This window comes from Pyrus communis, chromosome 2 (genome assembly GCF_041283825.1).
Source record: "Pyrus communis isolate YQ-2024b chromosome 2, ASM4128382v1, whole genome shotgun sequence".
Classification (NCBI taxonomy): Eukaryota; Viridiplantae; Streptophyta; class Magnoliopsida; order Rosales; family Rosaceae; genus Pyrus; species Pyrus communis.
The window spans coordinates 3,899,235-3,926,919 of NC_142566.1; the positions used below are offsets into that span (position 1 = coordinate 3,899,235).

At 37.8% G+C, this 27,685-nt stretch overlaps 2 protein-coding genes across 11 annotated transcripts; one reads left to right on the forward strand and one right to left on the reverse strand.

Annotated features, from left to right (window-relative positions):
- The first annotated feature begins 2,666 nt into the window (after window positions 1–2,666).
- On the forward strand, window positions 2,667–6,758 carry LOC137749029 (ETHYLENE INSENSITIVE 3-like 1 protein). Its single transcript, XM_068489212.2, has 2 exons — window positions 2,667–3,062; window positions 4,312–6,758. The coding sequence occupies exon 2, from the start codon at window positions 4,503–4,505 to the stop codon at window positions 6,321–6,323; it is 1,821 nt and encodes a 606-aa protein (XP_068345313.1). The 5' UTR covers window positions 2,667–3,062; window positions 4,312–4,502; the 3' UTR covers window positions 6,324–6,758.
- Window positions 6,759–16,347: 9,589 nt separating this feature from the next.
- LOC137748277 (uncharacterized) lies at window positions 16,348–25,770 on the reverse strand. Of its 10 annotated transcripts, none has more exons than XM_088681869.1 (9): window positions 25,436–25,770; window positions 24,825–24,878; window positions 23,773–23,849; window positions 21,788–23,522; window positions 21,502–21,706; window positions 20,419–20,654; window positions 18,926–19,706; window positions 17,300–17,441; window positions 16,348–17,209 (listed from the first exon to the last, which is right to left on the reverse strand). In XM_088681869.1, exons 3-7 carry the CDS (start codon window positions 23,791–23,793, stop codon window positions 19,600–19,602), a joined length of 2,304 nt encoding a protein of 767 aa, XP_088537995.1. In that variant the 5' UTR covers window positions 23,794–23,849; window positions 24,825–24,878; window positions 25,436–25,770; the 3' UTR covers window positions 16,348–17,209; window positions 17,300–17,441; window positions 18,926–19,599. The 10 variants fall into 10 exon arrangements, with proteins under 10 accessions (XP_088537995.1, XP_088537991.1, XP_088538005.1 ...); XM_088681865.1 differs by having other exon boundaries at window positions 17,300–18,429; XM_088681879.1 differs by having other exon boundaries at window positions 23,773–23,817; window positions 25,436–25,756.
- Between the last annotated feature and the right edge of the window lie 1,915 nt (window positions 25,771–27,685).

Genomic DNA, 27,685 nt, shown 5'->3' on the forward strand with positions numbered 1-27,685 from the left:
GTGGACTTAGTAGCACTCTTATTATTATTTAAAGTAATCTATCTAATTGGTTGTTTCATGTTTTGAAAATTTCTCTTTCTCGCACGTTTCGACGTGTCCCTTCACCATTGCATTTTTTGTTTTATTTTTTTTTTACAGTTCCACTAATCACCCACGCTTTCGAACGCAAGAGACTTGTAGCTCAAGCTGATTTCATGATTGAAATGCCATTTTCAATCATGAAATGAAAGGTTAAATAAAGCTTTGGAGGTAAATTTTTTGCTCTTAAAAATATGATTTAGTGGCAAATTTGCATCACTAGTAGGAATTACAATGAGTAATATAGAGTTATTTGAGTCAAGTGAGCTTATTGCCCGATATTTTGACGCATCTATATTTGGTTTTGCACTCCAAGTCTTGTATTTGATTTTTCATATTTTCTAATGTCGCTTGTGGAAAAAAAAAAACAAACTCTCTCAGTTTGAAAGATGAAGGATACACAAAAAAACTCTAATTAATAGATAATTGAAGTAATAGCTAGTGATTGTACACATGCTATGCACAAGGTTCTAAAAGACACTAGGTGCTAGTTAGGAGGCGAAATGGGGCCTAGATTTTAGCCATTGAATTCAATGAATTTATAAATATTAAACTAAAAACATATATATGGTGTCACATCCCAGCTCGGGACGGATCACTTCCCCGGCCCGCTCCACCACCGTGGCACGATATTGTCCGCTTTGGGCTTACCATTCCCTCACGATTTTGTTTTTGGGAACTCACGAGCAACTTCCCAGTAGGTCACCCATCATGGGATTGCTCTAACCCCCTTCTCGCTTAACTTCGGAGTTCCTACGGAACCCGAAGCCAGTGAGCTCCCAAAAGGCCTCGTGTTAAGTAGGGATGAGAATATACATTTAAGGATCACTCCCCTGGGCGATGTGGGATGTCACAATCCACCCCCCTTAGGGGCTCGACGTCCTCGTCGGCACACACGCGGCCAGGGTTAGGCTCTAATACCAATTGTCACATCCCGGCTCGGGGTGTATCACTTCCCGGGCCCGCTCCACCACCGTAGCACTATATTATCCGCTTTGGGCTTACCATTCCCTCACGGTTTTGTTTTTGGGAACTCACGAGCAACTTCCCAGTGGGTCACCCATCATTGGATTGCTCTAGCCCCCTTCTCGCTTAACTTCGGAGTTCCTACGGAACCCGAAGCCAGTGAGCTCCCAAAAGGCTTTGTGCTAGGTAGAGATGGGAATATATATTTAAGGATCACTCCCCTGGGCGATGTGGGATGTCACATATGGTGGGCCAGACTGATGACCCGTGGAAAATTTTGATCTAAATTTGCCAAAAAAATGAATTTTGGGTTAAAACTCATATTTGACCCAAGAGTTGGAGCAAGTTTGGTAGGTTTAGAACTGAGTTTTACTCCAAGGGTTGGAGTAGGTCTAATAATAATATCTTAAAAATGCTACTCTCACCACATATTTATACAATCATTGGTACTATCTAATAGAGATAAGACTCACATGTATTTGTGAACCCTATCACTATTAGAGAGATAATACAAATATGCGATAAGTGTAGTATTACTCATAATGTATGTATTACTGTTCAATACTACAATTTAGTATATCATTATATTAAAAAAAATTGATATTAAATATAATATGTCAAAATTTTATTTAATGATTAATGTAGCCAATTAAATATAAGGAAAACTAATGAAAATAACTTGGTAACTTCGAGTTTTACAATAAGGACAAAATAAAGGGTAAAGTGAATAGCATCATGATTGATTTTTTAGTGTAAAAATATGATTTTTCATTAAAGTAAATAGTATTGAGAATTTTTTGTTAAAGTTCTCTTAAATATATATGTTAAATCTCCTTTTGTCAAATACTTTTTTATTAATATATTGGGCCAATGGTCACATTAACTATTAAAATATAACTAAAATTGATTTCAGCTATCATAATCATATTGGTTATCAATGTGATTTATGTAAAAATAAATTAAAGGCGTTTGATTCTATTTTTGTTTGTTATCAATAAAGACAACTTGAAAGTAAGAAATCAAACAACTCAATTGTCGTCACTTAGCAATACTGTTTAATAATATTCTTTTTCATTTGTAAGTAAAATGTCTTAAGTTCAATTCTTACCAAAGGCGAAGTTGAACCATATTATTGCTCGCTTATTTTGAGGCTTAACCTATTCTCTCACCCTTTTAGTGTAGATAATATCGTTTGATAAAAAATAAAATAACTCAGCTTTCCGCCAATTGTGACATCTCACTTTAGAAAATCTTAATGTCTTTTAGTCCCAATTGATGTATTTAACTTCTCCTTTAAAAATAATCTAAAGTCCAGTCTTTTGCAATGAGTTTCCCAACATAATTACAGGAAAAGGATTCGGGGTAATATTTATATTTAATTTTAAATGTTAAATTTTGAAGTAATTTTTAATTACACGATAGACGATAAACGGTCACGATTACAGAATTTCTAAGATCTCAAGGAATTACAAGCTAAAATTGGATATACAGAACATTGGGTAAAATTTGGTTTGACCAAACATAAACATCAATGACTTGACTATTTGAATTGAATACTATTTGCGCACGTTTCTTAAGGGGGCAACTGGCAAGTGACTTGAGGGAAGAGAAAAGTGTACAAACAAAAAGAACGACAAGGAAATATCCACTACAATGGTAAAGTCTCCCCACGTGGCTCCTTCCAAAGTCTTAACCACGGTTAAACGATAACCTAACCCTAGTTAGATAGTTCACCTTCCAAAAATAAAAAGTTACTGTTGCTTTGCTTGTTCATATCCTTGTCCCTCCCCAACTCACCCACCCACCCAGCCATCTTTCTATCTTTTTCTCTCATTTTCTTCTGCCATTAACAAAGGAAAAGAAAACCCACTAAGCTCTATCTCTCCTCTGAGCAGAAAGGAAAAAAATTCTGTGTCTTTCTCTATCTCTCTCTCTCTCCCCCTCTCCCTCTCTGAGTAATCAGAGAGTGCTTGAGGAGCTTCAATGCCTTATACCACCACTTGATATCCATCAATCAGGTACCTTCATTTTCTGCTTTTCTTTTCTTCTTAGATTGTTTTGTTTGTGATTGTTCGGTGTATATTGGGTTTATGATAACATGTTCTTATCTGCATATTAGTTAATAAATAGATATATTTGTTGTTAAATCTTGTGACTTTTCAAGGGTTTTAATGGTTGATCTGATTGCTCCTACTGCATCTGATTTGTAGAAACTCTAGGGTTCTTCTCTTATTCACTTGCATCTACATGTTTATCTGGGTTTTGTTTTTGTTGTTTACCATATATATTGTTTTTTTGTATTTTCTGTTTGATCTTTTTAGTTGCCGGGTTTTTTCTGCTTTGTTTTGTTTTAATCTGTTTTTTCACAAAATTTGGATGTGAGTAGTTTGAATCTGGATGGAGGGATGCGTATGAACAGCCTTTGATCTGAGCACGAGATACTCCGGGTGTTTTGACGGCTAGATCTTTGCTTAAAAATACAAAAAACCAGGATCTAATGATTAAAACACCGGGAGTATCCCGTACTTTGGAGCACCTGGAAATTTTGATCCGAAAGTCGGCTACCCTGAATTTTCGAATTTATATTAAATGATGATAAAAAGGATTAATAAGTGAATTATGTTGCTTAGATATGTGATAAATTTGCTGTAAACCTGTGCTATAAGCTATATCAGTTTGTGTAAACAAAAATTAAAAACCCAAAACTTGGTCCTCTCAATACTCATCAATAACGTGTAACTGTAAGGAAAATGAATCTGGATGATAGTAGATCTGGAGGTGCCTGGTTCTCTACATGGTAGCGGTGTTCAAAGTTGGAGGGTATTCCGTGTAACTTAAATTTGGTTTTTATTGTGACTACCTCGTGATTTTTGGGATGATGATGGATATTTTATTTTCCTTTTTCTTGTTTTCTCTTTTTGCTCGGTTATTCGAGAGTCACTTCTTTTGTTGTTTGTAGTGACGAGGGCCATGTGTTGGGATTATCTTTTGGTTCTTTTTTTGTTTACGTTTTGAATGTGAAAACAAGGAGATCCGTTACGTTCCTTTGTTTGCTTGTTTTGCATTATTTGTTTGGTTTGATGCCCATATAATTTATGGTATGTTTGTGTAAGTGAATCCGAATTGTTTATTGTGTTACTTGTTTGTGATTAATTGTATTTATAAAATTATATACTTAATTGAATTATCATTACTGCTAGTTCAATGTACCTGATTTATGATTCACGACAATTGTGTGGTTAACCGAGTTATTGTAATTTATTGTAGTTGCAGAAGATTTGATTTCGTTGGGTTGAGTATCCTTTATCGGTGGACCTTGGCTTTCAGAGATTTTAAAGCTAATAACTGTGCGCAAGATTGGAAATCTTTTAAAGAGTGAGAGAAGGGCAGAGAAGTTGACGTAGTTTGCATTTGATTACCCGTTTATATAATCAGGGTTGTTTTTTGTGTCGGTGCTAATGGGGATCTTTGAAGAAATGGGTTTCTGTGGTAATCTTGACTTTCTTTCGGCTCCATCTGGGGAAGGCGAAGCAGCTCCAGAGCATGAACCCGAGGCAACTGGGGAGGAGGATTATAGTGATGAAGAAATGGATGTTGATGAGCTGGAGAGGAGGATGTGGAGAGACCGAATGCTATTGAAGAAGCTGAAGGAACAAACTAAGGGAAAGGAAAGAGTTGACAATGCGAGACAGCGTCAATCACAGGAACAAGCTCGGAGGAAGAAGATGTCACGGGCACAAGATGGGATCCTGAAATATATGCTGAAAATGATGGAAGTTTGCAAAGCTCAGGGTTTTGTTTATGGAATTATCCCAGAAAAAGGAAAACCAGTGAGTGGTGCCTCAGACAATCTGCGAGCATGGTGGAAGGAAAAAGTAAGATTTGATCGTAATGGCCCGGCTGCAATTTCTAAGTATCAGGCAGATCATTCAATCCCTGGGAAGAATGAAGACTGCAGTGTAGTGGCATCCACTCCTCACACTTTACAGGAGCTGCAAGACACCACGCTTGGTTCACTTTTGTCGGCTTTGATGCAGCACTGCGATCCACCCCAAAGACGTTTCCCATTGGAGAAAGGTGTTGCCCCACCTTGGTGGCCTACCGGTAATGAGGATTGGTGGCCTCAATTAAATCTGCCCAAGGATCAGGGTCCTCCCCCATACAAGAAGCCTCATGATCTGAAAAAGGCTTGGAAGGTTGGTGTCCTCACAGCTGTGATAAAGCATATGTCACCAGATATTGCCAAGATCCGCAAGCTTGTTCGTCAGTCCAAGTGTTTGCAAGACAAAATGACTGCTAAGGAGAGCGCCACTTGGCTAGCTATTATAAACCAGGAGGAAGCTTTGGCCCGAAGGTTATATCCTGATAGATGTCCACCTCCACTGGCTGGTGGTGGTGGGTCTCTCGCAATCAGCGGTACCAGTGATTATGATGTTGAAGGTGTTGATGATGACGAAAATGTTGAAACAGAGGATTGCAAACCTCTTGTAAATCACTTCAACATTGGAACTGCTGGTCAAAGAGAGAGGCCGGTACCTCAGATTAAGGGAGAGCTGATTGAGATCAACTCAGATTTTGGTCAAAAGAGGAAGCAGCTGTCTGAAGAGCCACAAATGATGTTAAATCAGAAGATTTACACCTGCGAATATCCGCAGTGCCCGTGTCATGATTATCGCCTAGGCTTTCTCAACATAACTGCAAGAAATAATCACCAGATGAACTGTCAATACCGCAGTAATTCTTCGCAAGTGTTTGGAATGTCAAGCTTTCAGATTCACAATGAGAAATCTGTGGGCTTCTCTCTACCCATTGCTCAACCACCTGCACCCACATTTCAACAATCAGTGAACCAGGCAAGTAGGTTTAATGCTTCGGGAGTTGATGATGGGCAGAAAATGATATCTGAGCTTATGTCATTCTATGATAGTAATGTTCAACAGAACCAGAACTGCAATCCTGGAAACCTCCATATTGTAGAGAACCGCAACCAGCAGCAGTCGAAATATCAATTTCCAATGAATGATAACTTTTTTGGTCAAGGGGTGGATACAGGATGCAACATCAACATGTCTGAACCGGCCCCCATGCCTATGCTTCATCCAGGTTTCACATCCCCGGAAGTTCAGTTTGATCAGTGCATCGCATTTGATTCTCCATTTGGTAACAATCCCATTGAAAACGTCAACATGAGATTCGACTCCCCCTTGCACTTGGCACCAGCTGATTATAATGTTATGGACACTCCGCCAAAGCAAGATGCTCCCCCTTGGTTCCATTGAAGTGGGGTTTTCTTATGTTGACTGCTCCAATGTGTTGGAGTTACACAGTTGCGGACCGAATAGGTGAAGCTTCTTTTTAAGTTTAGTTGCACTTTTTTTCTGCCGGGACTTGTTAGGTGTTTAGATGACTGCTCCAATCTATGTGTTGGTAGGAGGGGTGTGTGTGTTGTGGTTTACGTTTAGTTGCGTATGTCTGTCGAACATGTTAGATGTTTATAACCCTCGAAACTCGAACGGTAACTTCCTCATCTAAGTATAGGTTATCTGGTTGCAGTATTGAGTAGAGCCAATAAAGGACTGGAAAACCCAATCCGTTGTTCCGTACTATTGTTAAAATGCGGGAAACATTTTTCCGGTTGCTGAAGTCGATGTTGGCATGTGCAGTTATGTAATGTGTACACAGAAGACATCTATATATGTGGTGGTTTTTATGTACCTTTTGCTTGTTCCTTTGTGCTATCAACAACAATATTCAAAGTGCTAGATTTGCCTGCTATCAACTGTTCTTCCTATACATTGCATTACGTGCACCGATACACTGTAGGAATCTTTATTGTAAAAAATTCTACAGTGCATAGATGCATGGGATTCCCGCTTTAGTTGATGCTGGATGGCTGGATGGCTGGATTTGCATGCTTTAATCTAAAATTCCTCAATTCTCAAATCTTGTACTGTTGTACATCACATACACGATGCACGGGAGAAATTTAGATGCAACCATAATCTCTTTAGCCCCACGCATCTCGTCGTGATTTGCTTTAACTTGTTCACACAGTCACGCGTGATTGGTTTCGAATCATTATCCTCCTTTCAAAGGGGTTGTATTATTTTCTTTATTTGTCACATCAGCGTGTCCAAGTTTTTCTTTTGGGTCAAAGAGTTTGAAAGAAGAGTTGGTTTTGTGGTCAAAGTTAGGCAAGTTTTCTTGTATTTATTGAGTCATTAGATTCTCGATCAAATAAATAGTAACAACCGGAAAGGGAGAGAGATGAATTCTCTTCTCATTGACTCCAGGTCTCCCTATTCTTATTTGGGTCCAGTTCAAATCGTGTACGCATAGAAAACAAGAAGGAACGAAAGAAGGCAAGCAGTTACTGCCGCTGCTGCTGCTACTGCTGTAAAACATCATCCGTCACCCCCAAGCAGCCAGGGCATCCGCCCGCAACACCGTTCCGCTCCGTTGACGATAAATGTGATTCAGCAGCTCCAAAACACAGGAATTTCTCATCATCAAGACCCCTTTTGCTCTTAGACTTACTCCAACTTTTTGAGTAAAACACAAATTTGAAGTTCACCATATATGTGTATTTTTTTTAGTTTTATATTTATAAATTCATTGATGGTTAAAATTTATTATGATTAAATCCAACGGTAAAAAAAATAAAAATAAAAATCTTATGGTCCAAATTTGAATTCAACAACTAAAATAATTAAAAAAAAAATTCATGTGTTTCGTATTCTTTCATAGTGTTACACGAGTTTCATGGTGTCGGTTTAGTAATTTTTCAATATTTATCAGAATCTAAATATTTTTAGGTTAAAATGTTCATAAAAATAAATTACGATAATTTTTTTAAAGTTACTTTAAGAAAACTTTAAGCAAAAAATTATCCTAATTTCGGGCTAAAAATTTAACCAGCAAGGTTGAAGCAGAAAAACTGTTTGGGTTTAAAACCTAAATTTTCAGGCTTAAACATTTTAGGTTTTACCAAGGGTTGGAGATGGTCTTAGGAGGCCAAGTTTCTATTAATCTTTTTTTTTTTTTTTAAATTTTAAAAGAGAAATAACTGGTGGGAAACCACGGTTATCCACCCATTCCAGGAACCAAAAAGACTCACAAAATTTCTATTAATCTTATTGACATTATCACAACATACATGTAGGCAACCTGATGGTATGCATAGAATAAATTGGACTAGACGAAGTGTCAAATTGGATCAAAAACCTTTCCATAAGATAACTGTGGCGCGTCAAGTATAAAGGACTAATTGCGTTATTTCAACTTTATGGCATGCTAACTTAGAATGGGCTGAAACGAGTACTAAAATTATTCTGATTACTGATTTCTCTTGTATTTTAAATGGACAAGCGGAAAATAAAAATTTTGGGCTCCCACGTTACAATCTCTAATTTACTACTAAACTCAATTGAATTAGAGAGAACTCTCATCCCAATTCATGACATTCACACAAGCCTCGGAGTCATTATGACTCCATTAGAATTGTGGCTTGGCAGTGTGAACTTTTGCTTCCTTATCTACGAGGTTCATTGTCTCCTTCCTTTCCTTCTAACTAGGAGGTGCAAGTTGGATTAGAGATTCCAATCTGAACAGAAAATTTCCATTCCGAGTCCAAACATTATTGATTCCCAAAATTTTCAAAAAAATTAGATGGCCATTGGATTGTACCTATCCGATTTGAAATTTCTCAAACTTGTTCCTATATATATATATATATATATATAAATCATGCATATTCTTATTTTATCATGTTTGTTATTATATTTAGTATGTTTTATCTCATATTTTGTATATTTAATCATACTATTATATACTAAAAATAAAGAGTATAATCATACATACTGTTTAATCTTATCTAATATGGTCTTATGTCATAAAAAAGAAAAGAATATTGAATAGTGCACACATACAAGTTTAAAAAATTTCTCTGTCTTGCAAAATATAAGAGATCTGAATCAAGTTCCGAAAATTCTGAGAGAAAACTAATTCCAAAATTTTCAATAAATTCTGATGATCCAAATTTCCGAAACTGGAACAAATATATGATACGAATGCTTGTTTCCAATCTGATCCGACCAAACTCACCCCTACTTCTAACCTCTAGTGAGATGATAAGATTTTTCTAATTAGGCAGCTTGTTTCCTTTATTGGAATTGGGCCTCTGACTCTTTTACTTGGGCCCGAAGTGCTACGTAACTCCTCCTCTGCAACTAGAGATAAGCATTATAAAGTGCAAACTTCAAAATTGATGCAGAGGAGAATTCCCAAGAGACATAAAACTTGCTACAAAATCAAATTGACTGACTCTTTTTTTCCTCAGCAACTAACTTGGACAATATATTCCCTCACTTCCCATATGAATCCTGTTAACGTGAGTCTTAATTAAGAATGTAAAGTTTATGTAAATATTTTCTTTATTAGGAAGTATATTTTGTGTCCCCTTATGTTTCCTTGTGGAACAAGGATTGTATATATATATTCTTAATCTTGTGAATAATAAAAAGTAAGTAATTCAGCCATATAATTCTATTTGGCATCCGAGCCTAGTTTGCTGTAACCCTAACTGTAAAAAATTTTATCGTGCCGCTGCTGTGTCTGCAAGAACTGTGCTCGTTGTTCTTGATATGTGTGTGTGTTGCTGTGCTGTCGTGAGTGTGTTGCTATGCTGCCGTGAGTGTGCTGCGATACAACAATGCTGAACGACAATGAGGGAGGCTCAGAACAAAAACCTAGGGGTGGAATTACTGGTTCAACTAGTCAGTCTGTTCTCAACTCTGTGGTAATTTAGAATGATGCTTCTGTTATGCCAAGTGCTATCAAACTCAATGGATCGAACTATCCCTTTTGGTCCAGAGTGTTGGAGATGCATATCGCTGGACGCAGTAAGAAGGGATTCGTGACAGGAAGTATCAAGGAACCGAATGAAGGCAGTACTGAGTATGAAATGTGGGAGACAGGGAATGCAATTGTGAAGGGGTGGTTGATCTCAAGTTCATGTGGCAGGAGTTGGATTAAAGCAGACCAATTAAGATAAAGTGTGCTCATGTTTTGAAGACACTTCGAGAAGAGATTTAACTGCACCAAGTTTATGCTTTTTTAGCAGGTCTAGATGATAAGGTTCGTAGTTGACATGCTTCGATCCCGATGTCCATGGGACATCAGAATGGTCACGTGCTAGCCGACACCCGAGGGTGAAGAAAGCCATTTATTGAAAATATGAGAACTAAAATATGAATAAGATAAAAGAAATTTAAATATAATTAATATGCAAATGAGGAACGTGTTCAGAGCATACAACTAACTAGAACACTAAAAGAAATAATATAAAATTGAATGAATAAAAGAATGGGTCCTACACCGAGAGGATTAGAAGATGCCGATACGGATGTGCCTTGACACCAGGATTGTATGCCTCGAATCTAAATCCTGAGGGGGCGCAAAACAAACATGAGTGGACCAAATTGATATACATATATAATAAAACAGTTATCAACATACTAACCCACAAAGCTTTATGAAAACTAATAGCATAATAAGTGGTAGGTTTTTTCAAAAACCCTAGCATGGCATAAAACATCTCATATATAGTGTGATAAATAGTGCAAATAATAATATCTCCCGGTCCATTGCCAGCTCTGTCTCTTGACCCAAAGCCAGAGATTTTTTCTCCAGGCCCCTTGCCAACTCCATGTCCGTCGACGTGAAGCCAAGGATTATTTCTCCAAGCCCACATGCCAGCACCATAAACCTCGTCCGTGGTGGAATAGTGACCACTAGATAAGCACAAAACTATTGAACATAGTCTTTCCAAACATAGGTACATATATCTCAAAAACAATTTCATAGTATAAAGTCATCCATCATCTATACTATAAAGCAGTGTTTAAAAACATGTTCTAAATAGTATATCGTCATCCATTAGATACCCTACATAGAACATGGGTTTGATAGAAAATATGGTATTCCAAAATATTCTAAGCATAATATCTCATAAAACATTTCATAAAACGTAATCAGTAAATCATGCTTTTCATGTATGCCATTTATACTATTAAAACATGCATTTTAGAAGGGGTCCACTCACAGATACATTGTTGCCGAAGAGCCATGCAAACTAGCGAAGATGGATTCACCATAATTAATGCACCTAAGCACATAAAAGGGTCCAATTAATGAAACTATACTCAAACGATTGAATTTGGGAAAACAAATGTCATAAACGGGTCCAAGACATTGAAATTAGCCTAGCATGGGGTCCCGGATGAAAACCCGCAAAACAGCCGAAAAGTCAATGTTCACCATTGACCGGTCAAAGTTAAAGTCAACACTGACCGTTACCTAGGTCAAAGTCAAAGTCAACTGTCAGATCGGGTCAAAGTCAACAGGTCAACTAGGTTGGGTCAACCGTTTTGGGCTTAGGGTTGGACCAGGTTAGGCCTAAAGGAGTGGGCTTGGGTTCCAAGGCCCAAAGGCCTTATTTGATGGGTTTTGGTTCAAGGGGACTGGGCTTGAAAGCCTGGCCCAAAGCAAAGGGTTTGGTTTTGGGCTTAAGAGCTTACGGGCCAAAGCCTTTGGTCTTGGGCTGAAGGCCTAGTCCAACAAAAGGGTTTTGGGTTTAAATAAAAATAAAAGGAAAATAAATAGGTAAAATGATTTTGGGTTTAGGCTTAATAGCTAATAGGCCTAAGGCCCGACTCTTAAACAGCCTAAAGGGTCTGGGTTCACTAAGCTTGGGTTATTCGACCTATTACTCATTAGAGAAGGAGGCCGGAGCTTCTTGAGCTCCAATCATCGTCGTTTGGTCACCATAACTTACGCTCTACCTACGAAATTGAAGGTAGAGGTGAGAGGGAGAAGTTAGTACCTGAGGTTTGCCGTGAAACGGCCGAAGATAGCCAGATTTGGACTCGCACACCCACAGTTCGCCAGACATAGGTTTGGTGTTCTATGGGTACTCTAGAGCTTTATGAAGACAATGGAGAGGAAGAGGAAGTCTATGAGGGTGATGGTGGTGTTGCGCCGTCACCGGGGTGCTTCTAAGGGTATGCGTGGGTGCGAGTTAGATCGACGAGAGAGGGAGAGAGGGATAGAGTGAGAGAGAAGAGTGAGCTAAGTGAGTCTCGGGGCAATAGAGAGAGAGAAATAGGGGATGAGTTGGGGTGATGCCACGTGGCAAACAGAGAGATATGATAATCTAAAATGAGGGTCTGGATATCTTAAGGATAAGGGGACCAAATTGAAAACTTCAAATACTTTTAGGGGAAACGTAAAATTAAACACTAAATTTAGGGAGGGGTTTTACAGTAGTGATGTTCTACAAACTCAACCTTTACCATCAGTCAAAAAAGTGTTCTCTGTGGTTAGGCGTGATGCACAACGCCATGCCACCATGATGGGTGGGAGTAACACAATTAGCCAATTAGGGGTACCTACGGTGGCTATGGTTTCTCGGCTATCTGCGCGTTTTTTGTTCCAATGGGTCTTCAAATTCATCTGTGAATTCTCGTCCCTTGACTAGAGAAAACAAAGATGATTTGAAGTGTACTTTCTGTGGTCAAACCCACCACACTGAGGATACAAGTTTTGCGAAACATGGAGTACCCGAATGGTTTTCGGAGTTGAAGAAATGCTTACAAGCAAAGGAGCGTGCAAATAATGGAACAAGGGGAAGATGTGCATCCTTAGCCGCTGCCACACCAAGCAGTACTAAGGAAGCTGAGCTACCCTTTAGTGATTCGAGTCAATCTATGTTAACTAGTACTGGTGAATCATCGTCTAATACAAGTATTGTGGGACGTGTTCTTTTAGCCTCTGATACTAATCATCATATAGGTTGGATTCTCGACTCTAGTGCAACGAATCATATGACTTACGATAAAACTTTGTTTCAATATATAACAATATCTCGTAGAAAGTGCATAGCTACTGCCAATGGCATTACTGCTCTGGTTGTTGGAGTGGGAACATCGTGTCTTACACCCTCTCTTTCGTTACATCACTGTTTACTCATGCCATCCTTATCTCATCATCTATTATCTATGCCACAAGTTACTGAGCAGTTGGATTGTGTTATATAATTTATTCATCCTTTTGTCTACTTCAAGACATTCAGACCAAGGAGATAATTGGGCGTGGTACTAAGAGAGAAGGGTTGTATTATGTGGATGACGTCATTCCTCGAAGAGCTAATGCTGTTCGAGCGTCTCATGCTAGTAATTTACAAGAAGTTTGGTTATTGTATCGTCGATTGGGCCATGTGTCTTTTGGTTATTTAAAGCATATGTTGCCTAGTTTATTTCGTGAAATAATTGAATCAGACTTACAATGTGAAGTATGTATTCTTGCTAAAAGCCATCGTGCTTCGTTTCCTCCAAGTATGAATAAAAGATTATTTCCGTTTGATCTCGTGCATTCTGATGTCTGGGGACCATTCCCTGTCAGTATTTCTTCTAGAATTAAATAGTTTGTTACGTTCGTTGATGATTGCACTCGTATGACCTGGTTGTATGTGATGAAAAATAAAAGTGATGTTAGTATGGTGGTTCGGTCTTTTTCTCAGATGATCCGAACTCAATATTCCTCTGTTATTAAATTTCTTCACTCTGATAATGGAGGTGAATATATTAATTTTGAGGTGTCCGAATTTCTTCATAATCAATGAACTATTCATGAAATGACATGTCCTCACACTCCAGAAATGGGGTGGTTGAGAGGAAAAATCGCCATATTCTTGAAACTACTTATGCCTTGCTCATTTGTGCTTTTATTCTTAAGCGTTTTTAGCCTGAAGCAGTCACTTATGCAGTTTATGTAATCAACCGTATGCCATCCCGAGTTGTCGGTTTTCAGACCTCTTCAGAAACTCACCCAACATGCTTCAGTGGTGTGTAATGTATGTTCATATTCAAAAGATTCATCGAAGTAAACTTGATCCGTGTGCACTTCGGTGTGTATTTGTTGGCTTTTCCACTCATCAGAAAGGAAATGTTATCATCCTGACACTCACCATATGTACGTGACTATGGATGTTACATTTTCATAATCTGAATATTTATGCTCCACTCCACTCGACTTTAGATCACCATGGGGAGGGTGATACTATGGATGATCTTTGTTGGTTGGATATAAGGGAGCTGTGGATGCATGAGGAGTCAATGGAGTTGCTGCCGAGAGCAGCATGAAGGATTTCCAGCAAGTTTCTGCCTAGAATAGAACAGAAGAGTCTCGACAAGCAGCTGCCAAAAGCAATGATGCCCAACAACAGCAAGAAATTACCGACAGTGGTAGTTTGGTTCAACAGTTCCTATTGAGCCTAGTCCTGAATAGTTTCTGATAGCGAGCCTAGTAGTGTATTACCCTTTCTCTAGCTCCACAATGTCGTCCAATACATCTTCTCTGAATATACTTGAGGTAAGTATTGTAGATGATTATGCAACTAATCTAAATAATATTGTAAGTACAAATAAGTTGCCACCAAGACAAAATTGAGGTGTGCCTCTTAACAGGTTTTCTCCGGAAGAGAAAGTGAAGTACCCAATAGCTAACTACGTATCATGCATGAATCATGCACTTGAACGTGAAGCCTTGGTGAATAATATGGAGTCCATTGAAATCCCTACCAGAGTGGAGGAAGCTTTGAAAGATCCAAAGTGGGTGAAAGCGATGGATGAGGATATGTTAGCATTATAGAAAAAATAAGACCTGGGAAGTAATGAAGTTGCCCAATAGGAAGAAGACTATTGGATGTTGTTGGGTGTTCGCAATTAAATACAAAGCTGACCGAGCGATTGATAGATACAAAGCAAGATTGGTGGCAAAAGGATATACTCAGATGTATGGTGTGGATTATCAAGAAATGTTTTCTCCCGTAGTCAAAATGAATACGGTACATGTTCTTATTTCTTTAGCTACAAATATGGACTGGCCACTAAAACAGTTCAATGTGAAAAATGCTTTCCTTCATGGAAATCTGGAAGAATACATGGATTTTCCTCCTCGGTATGATGTTGGTGGAAAAACAGGAGTACATAAATTACGAAAATCGCTGTATGGGCTTAAACAGTCACCTCATGCATGATTTGATAGGTTCACTCAAGTCATGAAGAAGAATGGATATCATCAAAGTCATTCTGATTACACGTTATTTGGGAAGCGGAGACTGAATAGAGTAACTGCTCTGGTTACCTATGTAGATGACATGATTATCACTGGAGATGATTTTGACGAAATTGTGAATTTGCAAGAGCATCTTGCGGTAGAATTTGAGATGAAGAACTTGGGTGATTTGAAGTATTTCCTTGGGGTTGAAGTTGCTCGTTCAACCAAAGGTATTTTCTTGTCTCAGCGTAAATATGTTTTGGATTTGTTAAATTAAAGGAAACATGTATGTTAGGGTGTAAGCTTGTGGATACTCCTATTGTGGAAAAACATCATTTGGTCGTGTATTTGGATTAGAAATCGGTTGATAAAGGGCGATATCAGAGACTTGTAGGGAGACTGATTTATTTGGCTCATAATCTTCCTGATATTGCTTATGCGATAAGTGTTGTGAGTCAATATATGCACTCACCAAGTGTAGATCACATGGTGGCTGTCATGCTTATTTTAGCATATTTGAAGTATGCACCTGGTAAAGGGATTTTGTATGAAAGACATGGACATCTAAGAATTGAAGGATTTACCGTTACGGCTTGGGCAGGTGATGTAACTGACAGGCGTTCTACATCTGACTATTTCACTTTTGTTGGAGGGAATTTAGTCACATGGCGTAGTAAGAAACATAAAGTGGTATCGCAGTCGTCTGCTAAGGCTGAGTACCAAGGTATGGCACAAGGGATATGTGAGATTTTGTGGTTACGCAAGCTTCTTTGGGAACTTGGGTTCAAACCGAAGGAGACTATGAAACTATATTGTGATAACAAGTCTACAAAGGATATAGTAGACAATCCAGTGCAACACAATAGGACGAAGCATGTGGAGGTTGATAGGCATTTTATTAAAGAGAAACTTGAAAAGAAGATTGTGTCAATACCATTTGTAAATTCTGAAGAGCAATTGGCAAATGTTCTTACTCATGATGTGTGTAGTAGGAAGTTTGATGACTCACTGATCAAGTTAGCATGTGTGATATCTATACACCAACTTGAGGGGGAGTGTTAACGTGAATTTTAATTAAGGATGTAAAGTTTATGTGAATATTTTAGGAGTCCTTTAATAGGAAGGATATATTTTGTGTCCTTTTATGTTTCCTTGTGGAACAAGGATTGTGTATATATATTCTTAATCTTGTGAATAGTAAGAAGTAATTCAGCCATATAATTCTATTAATCCCTCTTCGTTGGGTCTTTGCTTTGCCAGTTCCATCTCATCAAAGGTTGGTTTGTCTTGGTCATCATCGTAATCGTTGTCCTAATCATTGGACAAGAAACAAGAAGACATGCAGATAAGCATGAAAAATATCAGAGATTTTAGGCAGAGGAGGATTCTGTGGTCAGGAAAGGCATCAGCAGAAAGTCAGGCAGTAGCAGCGACAAGAACAATGTGGCAACCAAAACACTCAAAAGGCTGTTTGCACCCACAAACCTTCCTTCTCTACCGCCCCACACCCGGGGCAATGACCAGAAAAGCTTTGCTGCCGCCGCTTTCCAAACACGGAAGCAGGTGTCCATGTCAAATGTGCTGCTCACTAATGAAATCATGATGATGAGGAAGATTGTTGAGAATGTGTCGCCACACCCGAATGTGATTGACTTGCCCGATGTGTCCGAGGATGAGAATGGGGTCCACTTTGTGCTGGAGTTCTGTTCAGGAGGAACTGTTTGATAGGAATAGGATTGTGAAGCAACAAAGGTATTGTGAGGCTGGAGCTGCAGCTGTGGTGAGGCAGATTGCACAAGGCTTGGCAGCTCTTCACAGCTCAAATACTGTTCACCGGGAGTTGAAGCCGGAACGTGCCTCTTCTTGAACAACACCAACAATTCTCCGCTGAAGATTATGGATTTTGGACTGAGTTCTGTGGATGAGTTCACTGACCCTGTTGTGGGACTGTTTGGTTCCATAGACTGTCACCAGAGGCTCTTTCTCAGGGACTGGTCACTTCTAAGAACGACATGTGGGCTCCGTGTGTTCATATTTTTTTCTTCATTTTCTGGGCAAACCAAACGGAAGACTGTAACATTAGTAGTGTATAAGCATATTAGAACACAGAAATGATATGATTTGCTTTTTAGGTACCCACCTTTTATTTCCCAGTCGAATCAGCAAAAGCAACAGATGATTATGCCTGTTAGTAATTAGCATTGACATTCTACTAGAACACAGAAATTAAAATGATTCGCTTTTGTCCAAGGTTCTGTTCAAATAACGAGAAAATGCTTGTCCTGCAGGGAGAATTCAGTTTCTATGACCTGGAAGGGCATTTCTTTGTCAGCAAAGCAGTTGATTTCGGACCTCCTCAAAGTCGACCATGACAAGAGACCTAGTGCTCAAGAGGTAGGCTTGTAATTGTAAGCAAGAGAAGAGATCAAGCATCAACAATATCGACAAAACGTTGATATCAGTCTGAGCTATATAGTAACTAAATGAACTCTTATAGAGTAGTTCTTGGTAGCACCAAAATGCAGTCCTCTAGATTTGTTAGCCTAACTAACTTAGAACCATCCATGGGTTGTCGGTCCTTCAACCAGAGAGGATCAAATGGATACTGAGATTGTATCACGACTGCAGAGGTTTAATGCACGGCACAAACTCTGTGCTGCAGCAATAGAAAACATGTGGACAAGCTCGATGTTCTTAAGAACAAAGAAGCTAAAATCATTGCTAGGATCCCATGACCTTAAACCAGACGAAATCAAGAATCTGAGTTTACATTTTAAGAAAATGAGACTAGTCAAGCACATTTTGCACAACTAATTATCTGTGAATGTGGTGTAAAAATGTAGGTCAGACAGAGAGAATCATCAGTACTTAGCATCCAGTTTCTGGTAAAAACTTGCATATATAGCAGTTATATGTATCACATGGCTACGTATTTCAGTTTAATGACAAACTTATTCTGTTTAAGCAATCATAAAATTACACTGGCAAGAGCCCTTTGCTAAGTTATCTGGTAATCCAATGTTTTATAAATTCCAATTTGGCAATGTGCAAATGCGTAAAAGGTGACAATGCTACTTTTTCAGAATTCAAGGAGGTGCTGAAAGCAATGAAAATGTCGTCTCTAATCCCTTAAAACACCCAGAATCTTTGACCTATTCGACAAAAATCACGATGGCACCATTGACATGTGAGAGATACTGTCTGGATTCTCTAGTCTCAAGAACTGACAAGGAGACGATGCTCTCCGCCTGTGCTTCCAGGTGCACTCTCCTGTACTTTCAGTTAGTTCAAGTACATAACAAAAACTCACTCCAAGAGTCTAACCAAACTAATTTGGACTATAAAGTTTCCTGAGAAAATCAAACCTTGCTCACTAAATTAAATAAACTACTACTAATTGAACGTCATATAGCTCTTACCATCCATAATGTCTTCTCTGCTGCTCTGCCTAATTCACTGTCATTATCCCTATTCTATTTGTCCCACTATTTTGTTTCACATCTATATGTATGATACGGATCGGTCTGGATGCATCAGCAAAGAAGAACTAGCATCTATGCTCAGGGTAATGTATCTTCCCCTATCACCTTAAATCTCACATGGTTTATCCTAATTGTTTGGTTGTTTTCAAATGAGATTATGACTAAATAAAACTACATTGAAGAGGCTTTTGCCGGATGACTGCCTTCCAGCTGATATCACCCGAACCTGGTAAATTGAATGAAATATTTGATCCGATGGATGCAAACAGTGATGGAAAAGTTACCTTTGATGAGTTCAAAGCTGCCATGTGTAGAGAGATAGGCCCCTCCAAGATGTAGTCCTCTCCCATCCTCGACCATTATAGTTTTCCGTTTATCCAGTCAATGGCCATCAATTTTTCCAGTAAACTGCGGAAGTTAATTTCTCTGTGTCCTTGGAAGACCAATGACCATAAACATGAAAATTGAAACTAACTGTATGCTAACTTCTGCCATGGAAAGTAGGAGCGCCTCGCTGCTTTAATTCACAGAGCAAGGAAAATATAGAAAATCCAAGGTAGTCTACTTAGCCTGGCTAAACTGCGGAAAATTTCAGTAGCAGCAATAATGTTTTATCTTTGAATCGACATTTTTGCCTGAGAAGTTACTTTTTACTTTAAAACCAAAAACGGTAACTTTCAGCCCCAGAAGACTTTCTGTTTAGGGCTGACTTTTTGTTTAGCATTCAGGTGTTTTATGTTATCAAAGCATGTACCAGAATTGAGTGAAACTGGAAGAACAAATCTAACCTGTAAAAATCTAAGCTGTGTTTTCCTTCCAAAGAAGAAAGAGTGCATATGCACACCAAACAAGGAAGATTGAAATTTCCTTTTAAAATTTAATCTCTTACCACCGAAGAGTTGTTTGGCAGGACGGAAAAGGGAAGCTTTTTAAAATGAAGATTTTGCTCTCTTCCTGCCTAGAGGCTGGAGACCTTCATTACATTCGTAAGCCAGGTTGATCCATCAAGTCTTGTACCAAGTGAGAACTCCCCTTTCCCTCCTTTTTTCACCCCAGAATTATATTCTGTTGCAGTCACCATGAGATAAAGGTCACCAAATACAGATTCGTAATGAGTACACAAGATTTAATGTTCTGACTGAGTATATATCCTGTAATTTTACGAATGTAATGAAGACATTATGTCCTTAAACGGATCCTAAATATTCAAAAATTTCATTCCGATACAAGTTTTAGAGTTAAAAGAGCATTAACAGTTCCTGTTAAATATGCAGTTAAATATACAAGAATGTAATGAAGACAATATGCAGTTAATTGTGATCCTAAATATTCAATTATTTCGTTCCAATATAAGCGTTAAGAGTTAAAAAATATTAACAGTAAAGAGATTTAACTTCATTCAAGCTCGTGACCTAGCTAAGCTGTACTCAAAACTATACGAACTTTTTGAGTATGGTTAATCCAACAGACTATACTGATAGTCAACTCACAACCGACCCCCATAAACCTGTTTTTAAATTTTAAGTGTTCTTAAGTGTTTGGGATACACCTTTCAATGCAGTGTTCTCCATTCCAAAACACACTATTACTGCTTTATCATTCAAATGATTGAATCAAACTCAACGATTGAGCTAATTCATATTAACATCGCTTATATCCAGCAATTCATACTAGAGTATAAGAAAATAAACTAAAACCACCAGCTACCAGACTAATCCGCGTTGTCATTACAACCATCGAGATATTCTATACAATTAATCATCATTTATGTCCATACCTCTCCCATCATCACTACCTCTGTCATCTGTACTGTCATTACAATCGTCGGTACTCTGTACTCTATGATTCATAACTTTCCACTCACCAGGGACCGTTACATCCATCCACCTTAACTCATCGCTGCCAGTATCTCCCAGGTCTTCCACCCAATCTTCAATGTTGGAATCCATAGCTTCTAAACATATAGGATCCAGGGTACCTCTTGTATAAACGCCTTTACTTGCTTCAGAACACCTGCTTCCGTTAAGCCAAAATAAGGAAGAAAAAGGAAAAAGATAAATGAGTTGTGTCTGAAGAAAGAATTGGAATTGTACAATGCTCACAAACTTTACCAACAAGCATTGCCCTATTCAATTTTCTTCCTTAATAATCCAAAGAGACAAGGTAGTTTTAAATTTGTGATACTAGATTAAAAGAAAGATTTCACAAATATCCCATTCCTGAATTGTGTTTCAGCCTAATTGAGTTAATTTATGAGAAAAGGAGCACTGGTCCCTGAACTTTGATCCAATTAAAGCATTGGTCCCTGAACTTTCATCCAATTGGAGCATTAGTACCCGAACTAAAAATCCGTCAGTAGTAGCCCATGAACTTGTCATGTGGAGCAATGGTACTTTTGGGCAACTCTGTTAGACCTCTTATTTTCCCTTAAAACCCTTTAAATTGGACGGAAGTTCTAACATGTTACCCAAAAGGACCATCATTTCACATTATGATGACTTCGGATCAATTTTTAATTCAGGGACCAATGCTCCAATTTTGCCAAAGTTGAGGGCATCACAAGGACCTTTAATTGAGAGGGAAGAAAAGTGGACAACAGAAAAAGATTAACTCTGGTGGTTGTTTTAAAATAAAATTGACATGAGTCCATTTTTATGTGGAGAATTAATCAGTAAATACAAGATTAAAAAGTAAATACCTAAGTCCCACAAAGACTCACTGTCTCGTGCAACCTTGGAGTATAAAATACATAGACAAATCAAAGCAAATGAAATGGTAGTACAGATTATATTTATTTCCTTGCTATGAGCAATCTTATGGATATACTATGAGAAAAGATACCGAGGGTGGAGAAACTTACATATGTTGAAGGTGCAAGTTATGATGAACAAATACAAGGTCGTTCAACCTCTGTTGCTCCAATCGGTTCCCTTTCTTTGAACACATACGTTCAAATATGCTCCCACTCCTCTTAGACCGGATAATGCTGCAAGTTTGACTTAGTATCCTGACAGCTAACCGTTGGAGATCAGGGTAATCAGCTCCATACAGGGACCACCAAGTAGCTGCAAAACAAGACAACATAGTTTAATACTGCAATGCATAAAAAAAGCTAGAAATCTGGAACAAGTGAAGATTATTTCAACCTGGGGCCAATGATTCTCGACATCGTAAAGCCACGGGTCGACCAAAATCCCCTACAGCTTCCTCATAGAAATTTATGTTGCTTGTAATCACAACTTGAGCTGTTAAGTTAGGCTCTATGGTTTCAATACAGTCAAGCAATCCCTTCTGGATGACTTTGTTAGTAGAAAAGCTAGGGCTATAAAATATAGACGGGTTGAGATAGCATGCAGCCGCATGAAGTGGGCTATGGAGCTCCTCTTGCCAAACGTGATCAATAACCTTCAAATATGGCAAGTAATCAGGTTCATTATTGTCAAATGCCACAATTACACTTTTCTTTGCCTTTTCAATTGCATTGTATAAGTAACCAATAGATGGTTTCTCCTCACAATCCATAAGATGAAAAACCGAGAGTAGCTGCTTTGTCACCTTCAGAGTTTGATCACACAGTGACCAGAAAAGTTGGTCTGCAACAATCTCTGCTACCTCTAGTCCAGCCCTTTGCTTAGAGCAATTTGACTGCATCCAAGCAGCAGTGGTAAATATTTGTTGGAGCTGGTGCTTCAGAGCTACAATATTCTGCAGCGTAAGGAAGACGGAAGCAAACCTTGTGGTTGCAAGCTGGACAATCTCTCTTCCACCTGTTTTCTTCCTTACCAGATTAAGCATCCAAGCACTGTTGTATACAAATCGAGTTACTTTTTTTGCCTTTGCCAAGACCTCTTTAACTTCATTCATTTTCCCAATTTCCTCAAGCATTAAGTCAACACCATGTGCTCCGCAGGTACTGCAGAAAAAGGTCTTATATTTCTCCATTAAAAGGTTTCTAGCAGCTTTACAACTGGGAGAAGCATCTGTCACAAAATTGACAATCTTCTGAGGCCCAACTTCTTGAACAACACCGTCAAATAAATTAAGAAGTGCTTCTGGACATTCTGAGATGTCTGACGCATCTGCAGATTTGAGGAACACAGTGCCCTTGGGGCAGTATACAAAGAAGTTGATAACTGTATGACCACCTTTATCCACCCACCTATCAACCATGACTGAACACCCAGTCACATCCCAAGATCTTCTCAGTTCCTCTCCATATTCTTCTGCATCATGAACACTGTGGTTCAACAATTTTCCCCTCAAAGCATTATAAGAAGGCATCTTATAGCCAGGACCAACAGCAGCAATGGCATCAGCCATCTGTTGATAAAAATGAGAATTTGCAGCAGTGAATGGTATACCAGATTCATACATAAATCTTGCAACAGCCAAATCAGCTTGATCTATCATATCTTGAGAAGCAAAACTCTGATGCAAGGGCTGAGCGATATTAGCTGTTGCAGCAGGAAAAGAATGCTTTTTGTGTTTCTTATTGGAAATTCCTTCTGTAGCCTCTTTTCCTTTTCTCCTTCGCGTGCCTCGTGTGGAAACTTTCTTTTGAGTTCTCATTCCATCTTCATTGTCTTCTTCCCTATACTGGTAGGATGCAGAATCCCTGCTAGTGTTTAATCCTTTCTGCTTTTTAAGCTTCTCAAGTACTTTAAAACCTAGGTGGTGTTGAATCTGCATTTTAACTTCTTCAGGTACTTCCTCGCATGGAGCTACATTCCCCCTTTCCCCTGCCAGATGCTGTTTTAGTCTGGAAATTCCACCCCCAAGCATTACTTTGTGGCAGTATTTGCACTTAATCTTCTGACGACCTCCATTCACCATAATGCCATGGGCCCAGCCAGGATCAGAAGCACGAGGTGGAACTGAACCCTGATGATTAATGCATCGTAGACAAATGTCAAAAGAAAGAACACAAAGGCACTTGTATACGATAAAAGAAAAATAGATTGTTGTCTTGGCCATAGTTTGAGATGATAAGTTAAACTTCAAGGTATTTAAGCTCGGCTAATACAGTATCCAAGCTCAAAGATTACGTTGAAAGGCAAGTTATCCAACCTCAAATATTATATTGTAATATGATAACCAGAAAAGATAAAAACACATGAAAAATAAAGCTCACTTGATTATCCTTGTGCTGCATATTTTGGGAAATGTCAAAAAGCTTCTGAGAATAATCCACAATAAGCTGTTAATACGCTGAATTGAAGTCGCAATACACAAAACCATGATTAGAGAAATTAAAATAAATTAAATAACACCAAAACTAGGTTTAAAAACTTCATCTGATATTAAAGCATATAAACTCTAAAATTCTCTCTGAAAAATGGAACTTATTAATGACAAATTAAAAAAGAATTATCAGAAACCACACTACTGTTTCAGAAACATGCTTTGACCAAAGTGATATGGCTTGGCATAACCATGTTCATGTCAATCTACATGATGAAGATTGATGTTTCACCTCTGTTGTGTTTTACTACCAGTGTTAACTTATGACTCTAGCATTTAGTGATAACCCTCAAAGACATTAACTTATTTAGATATAATTACCTACAAAAACAAAAAGCTAATGAACTGCCTCATTCATAAATGATGTGCAAATCAAAATAAACAAGAAAAAGATTTAGTCATTAATCATTATTAATCCGAAATATGACCTCAAAATTAAACTCCCAAGTCTCTTTTGTCTCTTTCATGAACATAAAGAAAAATAGTTTCACACTTATCGAAATCAAACCAATTTGCAAATGTGAAGTTATCAGCAATATTCACATAATATTGGTAAAATTATCAATATCTCCCAGCCAAAGTTACAACATGTGACTTCAAATTATTTGAACAGGTCACATGTTGGAAGGAAACAAACATAATTTGAACAGGTCACATGTTGGAAGGAAACAAACATTAAGTCTATTCCATCGCACTAGTTTCCCCAAAGTTATATTATTGCCTATTTTCAAATAATATATCATTTTTAATCATATAGACTTCCCAATCAACAAATGAAATCATACTGGTAATGCAATCTTGACTTAATATACGTACCAACTACGTGTAATGTGGGAGTAGATGTAAAATTATTTCTTTGTTTGCAAAGGTAGAGAAAATAGAAAAAGAAAATGTTCCAACACAGACAAACCAAGCACCACGACCCCAAGCCCCAGAACTTACCGCTGCATAGCACACCTCTGTTTTGAGCAAGAAGACGGCATGAGTTTATAGCCACTGGAACAATTGATAACAAATGAAAACACAGTTAGGGTAGCATCCAGAAATTATCAAATAAAAAGAAGGCAATGCAATAAGAAATTCCCCGAATTCATCATGGGCATCCATGAGAACAAATTACACAAGCAACTTTTACAGCTGAATCCAAAATTTCAAGTTTTCGATATATAACACTATAACTAAATGCATATGTCATTTTCTCAGGGTTGCAGGCAATACAAGTTGCAAAATTCCATAATTTTTTCCTTTCCATTGCTTTTAAATCATAACAAAAATGTAGTAAAATGAATAGTTTCACAAGAAAATTCAGGTCATTTCAGTGACAGACAACACTAATCTCCAGATTCCAAAAGTAAACAATACAATGTAATGCGCTGTTTAACTCAAAAAGTTCCTTTAATTTTCCTACATTTTCTCAGCAACCAAACAAGTAATATGAATTAACAGCAACATTTGGTTTTCACTTTTCTATAACTCAGAGAATTCCCAACTCCCTATTGGCATTCGAATCAATTCATCTCATATTCACTTGAAAATTAACACAAAGCACTTACTTGAAGCTTTCCAACAAGCCGAGATTTTCCGACTCCGAAATATCGGACTGGTCTTCCGAGAAAGTAGATCCAAGACCCGAAAACGACAATTGCAGGGAAGAAGACGAGCTAAACGTATAGAAGTGGGTCGGACTCGGAAAGTACAATTCGGGATCGGAAGTTGAAACTCGGGTGGGTTTGTTGAGAAAGGAGCGAAAAGAAAAGCGGGACGGCAATCGTGTTTCGGGTTGCGACGATGGAAATTCGTGTGTGGGCTTCAATAATTCGCAACAGAATGGCACAATCCAATCGTTGTGCCGTTTCGCTTTGCATCCCACGTGCTACCTTTCACACGTGACTTTTTTGTTTAACCAAATACAAATATAGACTTTCACACATAATAATTTAGTATTGTTTAAGCGAAGTGTATTAGTATTTTAAAAATTTTATTCTACACTCATCACTATATATATTTTTCTTTCTTAATACAGAAAGTTTGGAATATAGAATGAAATTTTTGGAGTGCTAATAATAATTCCTTTGTTTAAAATATTAAATTTATTTTTCTCAAAAAAAATATTTAATTTATTAAAATAATATAAACTGCTAATACAGTTTCTAAATTATTACCCGAGTGAAAATTAGGATTGTAAAAAAGTCCCTTCAAATACATGGGTAGTCAATTAAGGGATTGTAAAAGGCTTTAGAATCCTAGTGTAGTAAACTAAAATTTTAAAGAGTTTTTATAGGGACCATGCAAATCTATAGTTATTCAAACATTCATAGATTTTGAAGGATTTCATTCAATAAGAGATTTTTGTATGATTTGTTAAGGGATGGTAAGCATAACAAAATCCTAACACCACCCCTAAGATTTCTTTTCAATCCTCTCACTTTCTTTCTCTCTTTCTCTCCATTCTGCAACTCGAACTTTCTTTCGCACACTCCATTTTCTCTCGGAAACCCATCCTTCCATACTTCCTTCCTTCTGGCGTCTTGGCCACCCACCCAACAAGGTGCTGAATCTGATCTCTCACCTGGGTTTGCTTTCTATTTTGTTTTTTAATCAAATTATTATTTTGGTTTATAGAATTCGATTCAATCATACAATTTCCTAACTACTCAATTGTCCTCTTGTCTTCTTTCTACTATTATTATATGATATATCATGGTCTTAATTCCAAGTATATCGAGTTCATTATGTTGACTTGAATATACACGGGAAGCCTTCAACCCAACCATTTTATCTACCCTTGGAATCCTTCTGAATCCTACTTTCATGAATGATTATGGTGGAAGGTAGACTTTGGGAAGCTTAATTTGTATTTGAACTTTCCTACTAGTGGAGGATCATGGAGGATTGGGGTTACTTGGGAGAACTGGGCACAACTCTTCATTATTTTTTCAAAGTTTATCTTATTTTTTATTTAAAATTAATTTTAAAATGACAAGAGAGTCTCTCAAAATCTATTCAAATCATTAATCAAAGTCCGTAAGAATCCTTTCAAATCTTTAATCAAAATCCATAAGAATCCTTAAAAATCCATTTCAAAGTTGTAAAGCTTCTACAATCATTTGAAATCTGTCACTTAAAAAAGTCTTTTAAAATCATTTGAAATCCAAATTGACTACAATTTCAAAGCTATTCTATTTAATTTTTCGTCAATTTAAGTCACTTAAATTGTTAGAAAATTTTCGAAATAAAAGTTTTTAGAATGATTTTACCGGTAGGAGAAATTGGGCTACCGATCGCATCCCTTCGGAGGATGAGTCGTGTCTGTTTGGTTTAAAGCTTTGAGATATATATATATTTTTTTTTAGTACATCGATATTTTTACCTTAGAAAGAAGAGGATTTCGGCTAAGCCACACAATGGGCAATCTAATTTGGTATCGAATTTGTCATCCACGAGATTCGAACCTAAGACTTCTCATTTCCAAGTGAAGAGGAATATCATCAGACCGTAGTACTAAGTGGCTAAAGCTTTGATACTTCTATGTAATGTTAAAATCATTTTAAATACATGTTTAAGCAAGGTTCTAAAGGCGCTTAGTGTTAGTTGAGCATTAGGCAGGGGCTCGCCTAGGCGTCTAGGCAAGTCTAAATGGGGGCTTAGGCGGTTTTTTTTTATTTTAATTAAATTTATTAGCAACGTCATTTAGTACTATGGTCTAGTGATATTCTTCTTCACTTGTAAGTGAGAGGTTGTAGGTTCAATTCTACATTATTGCTAGCATATTGTGAGGCTAAGTGACCCCCTCCCCCTAATGT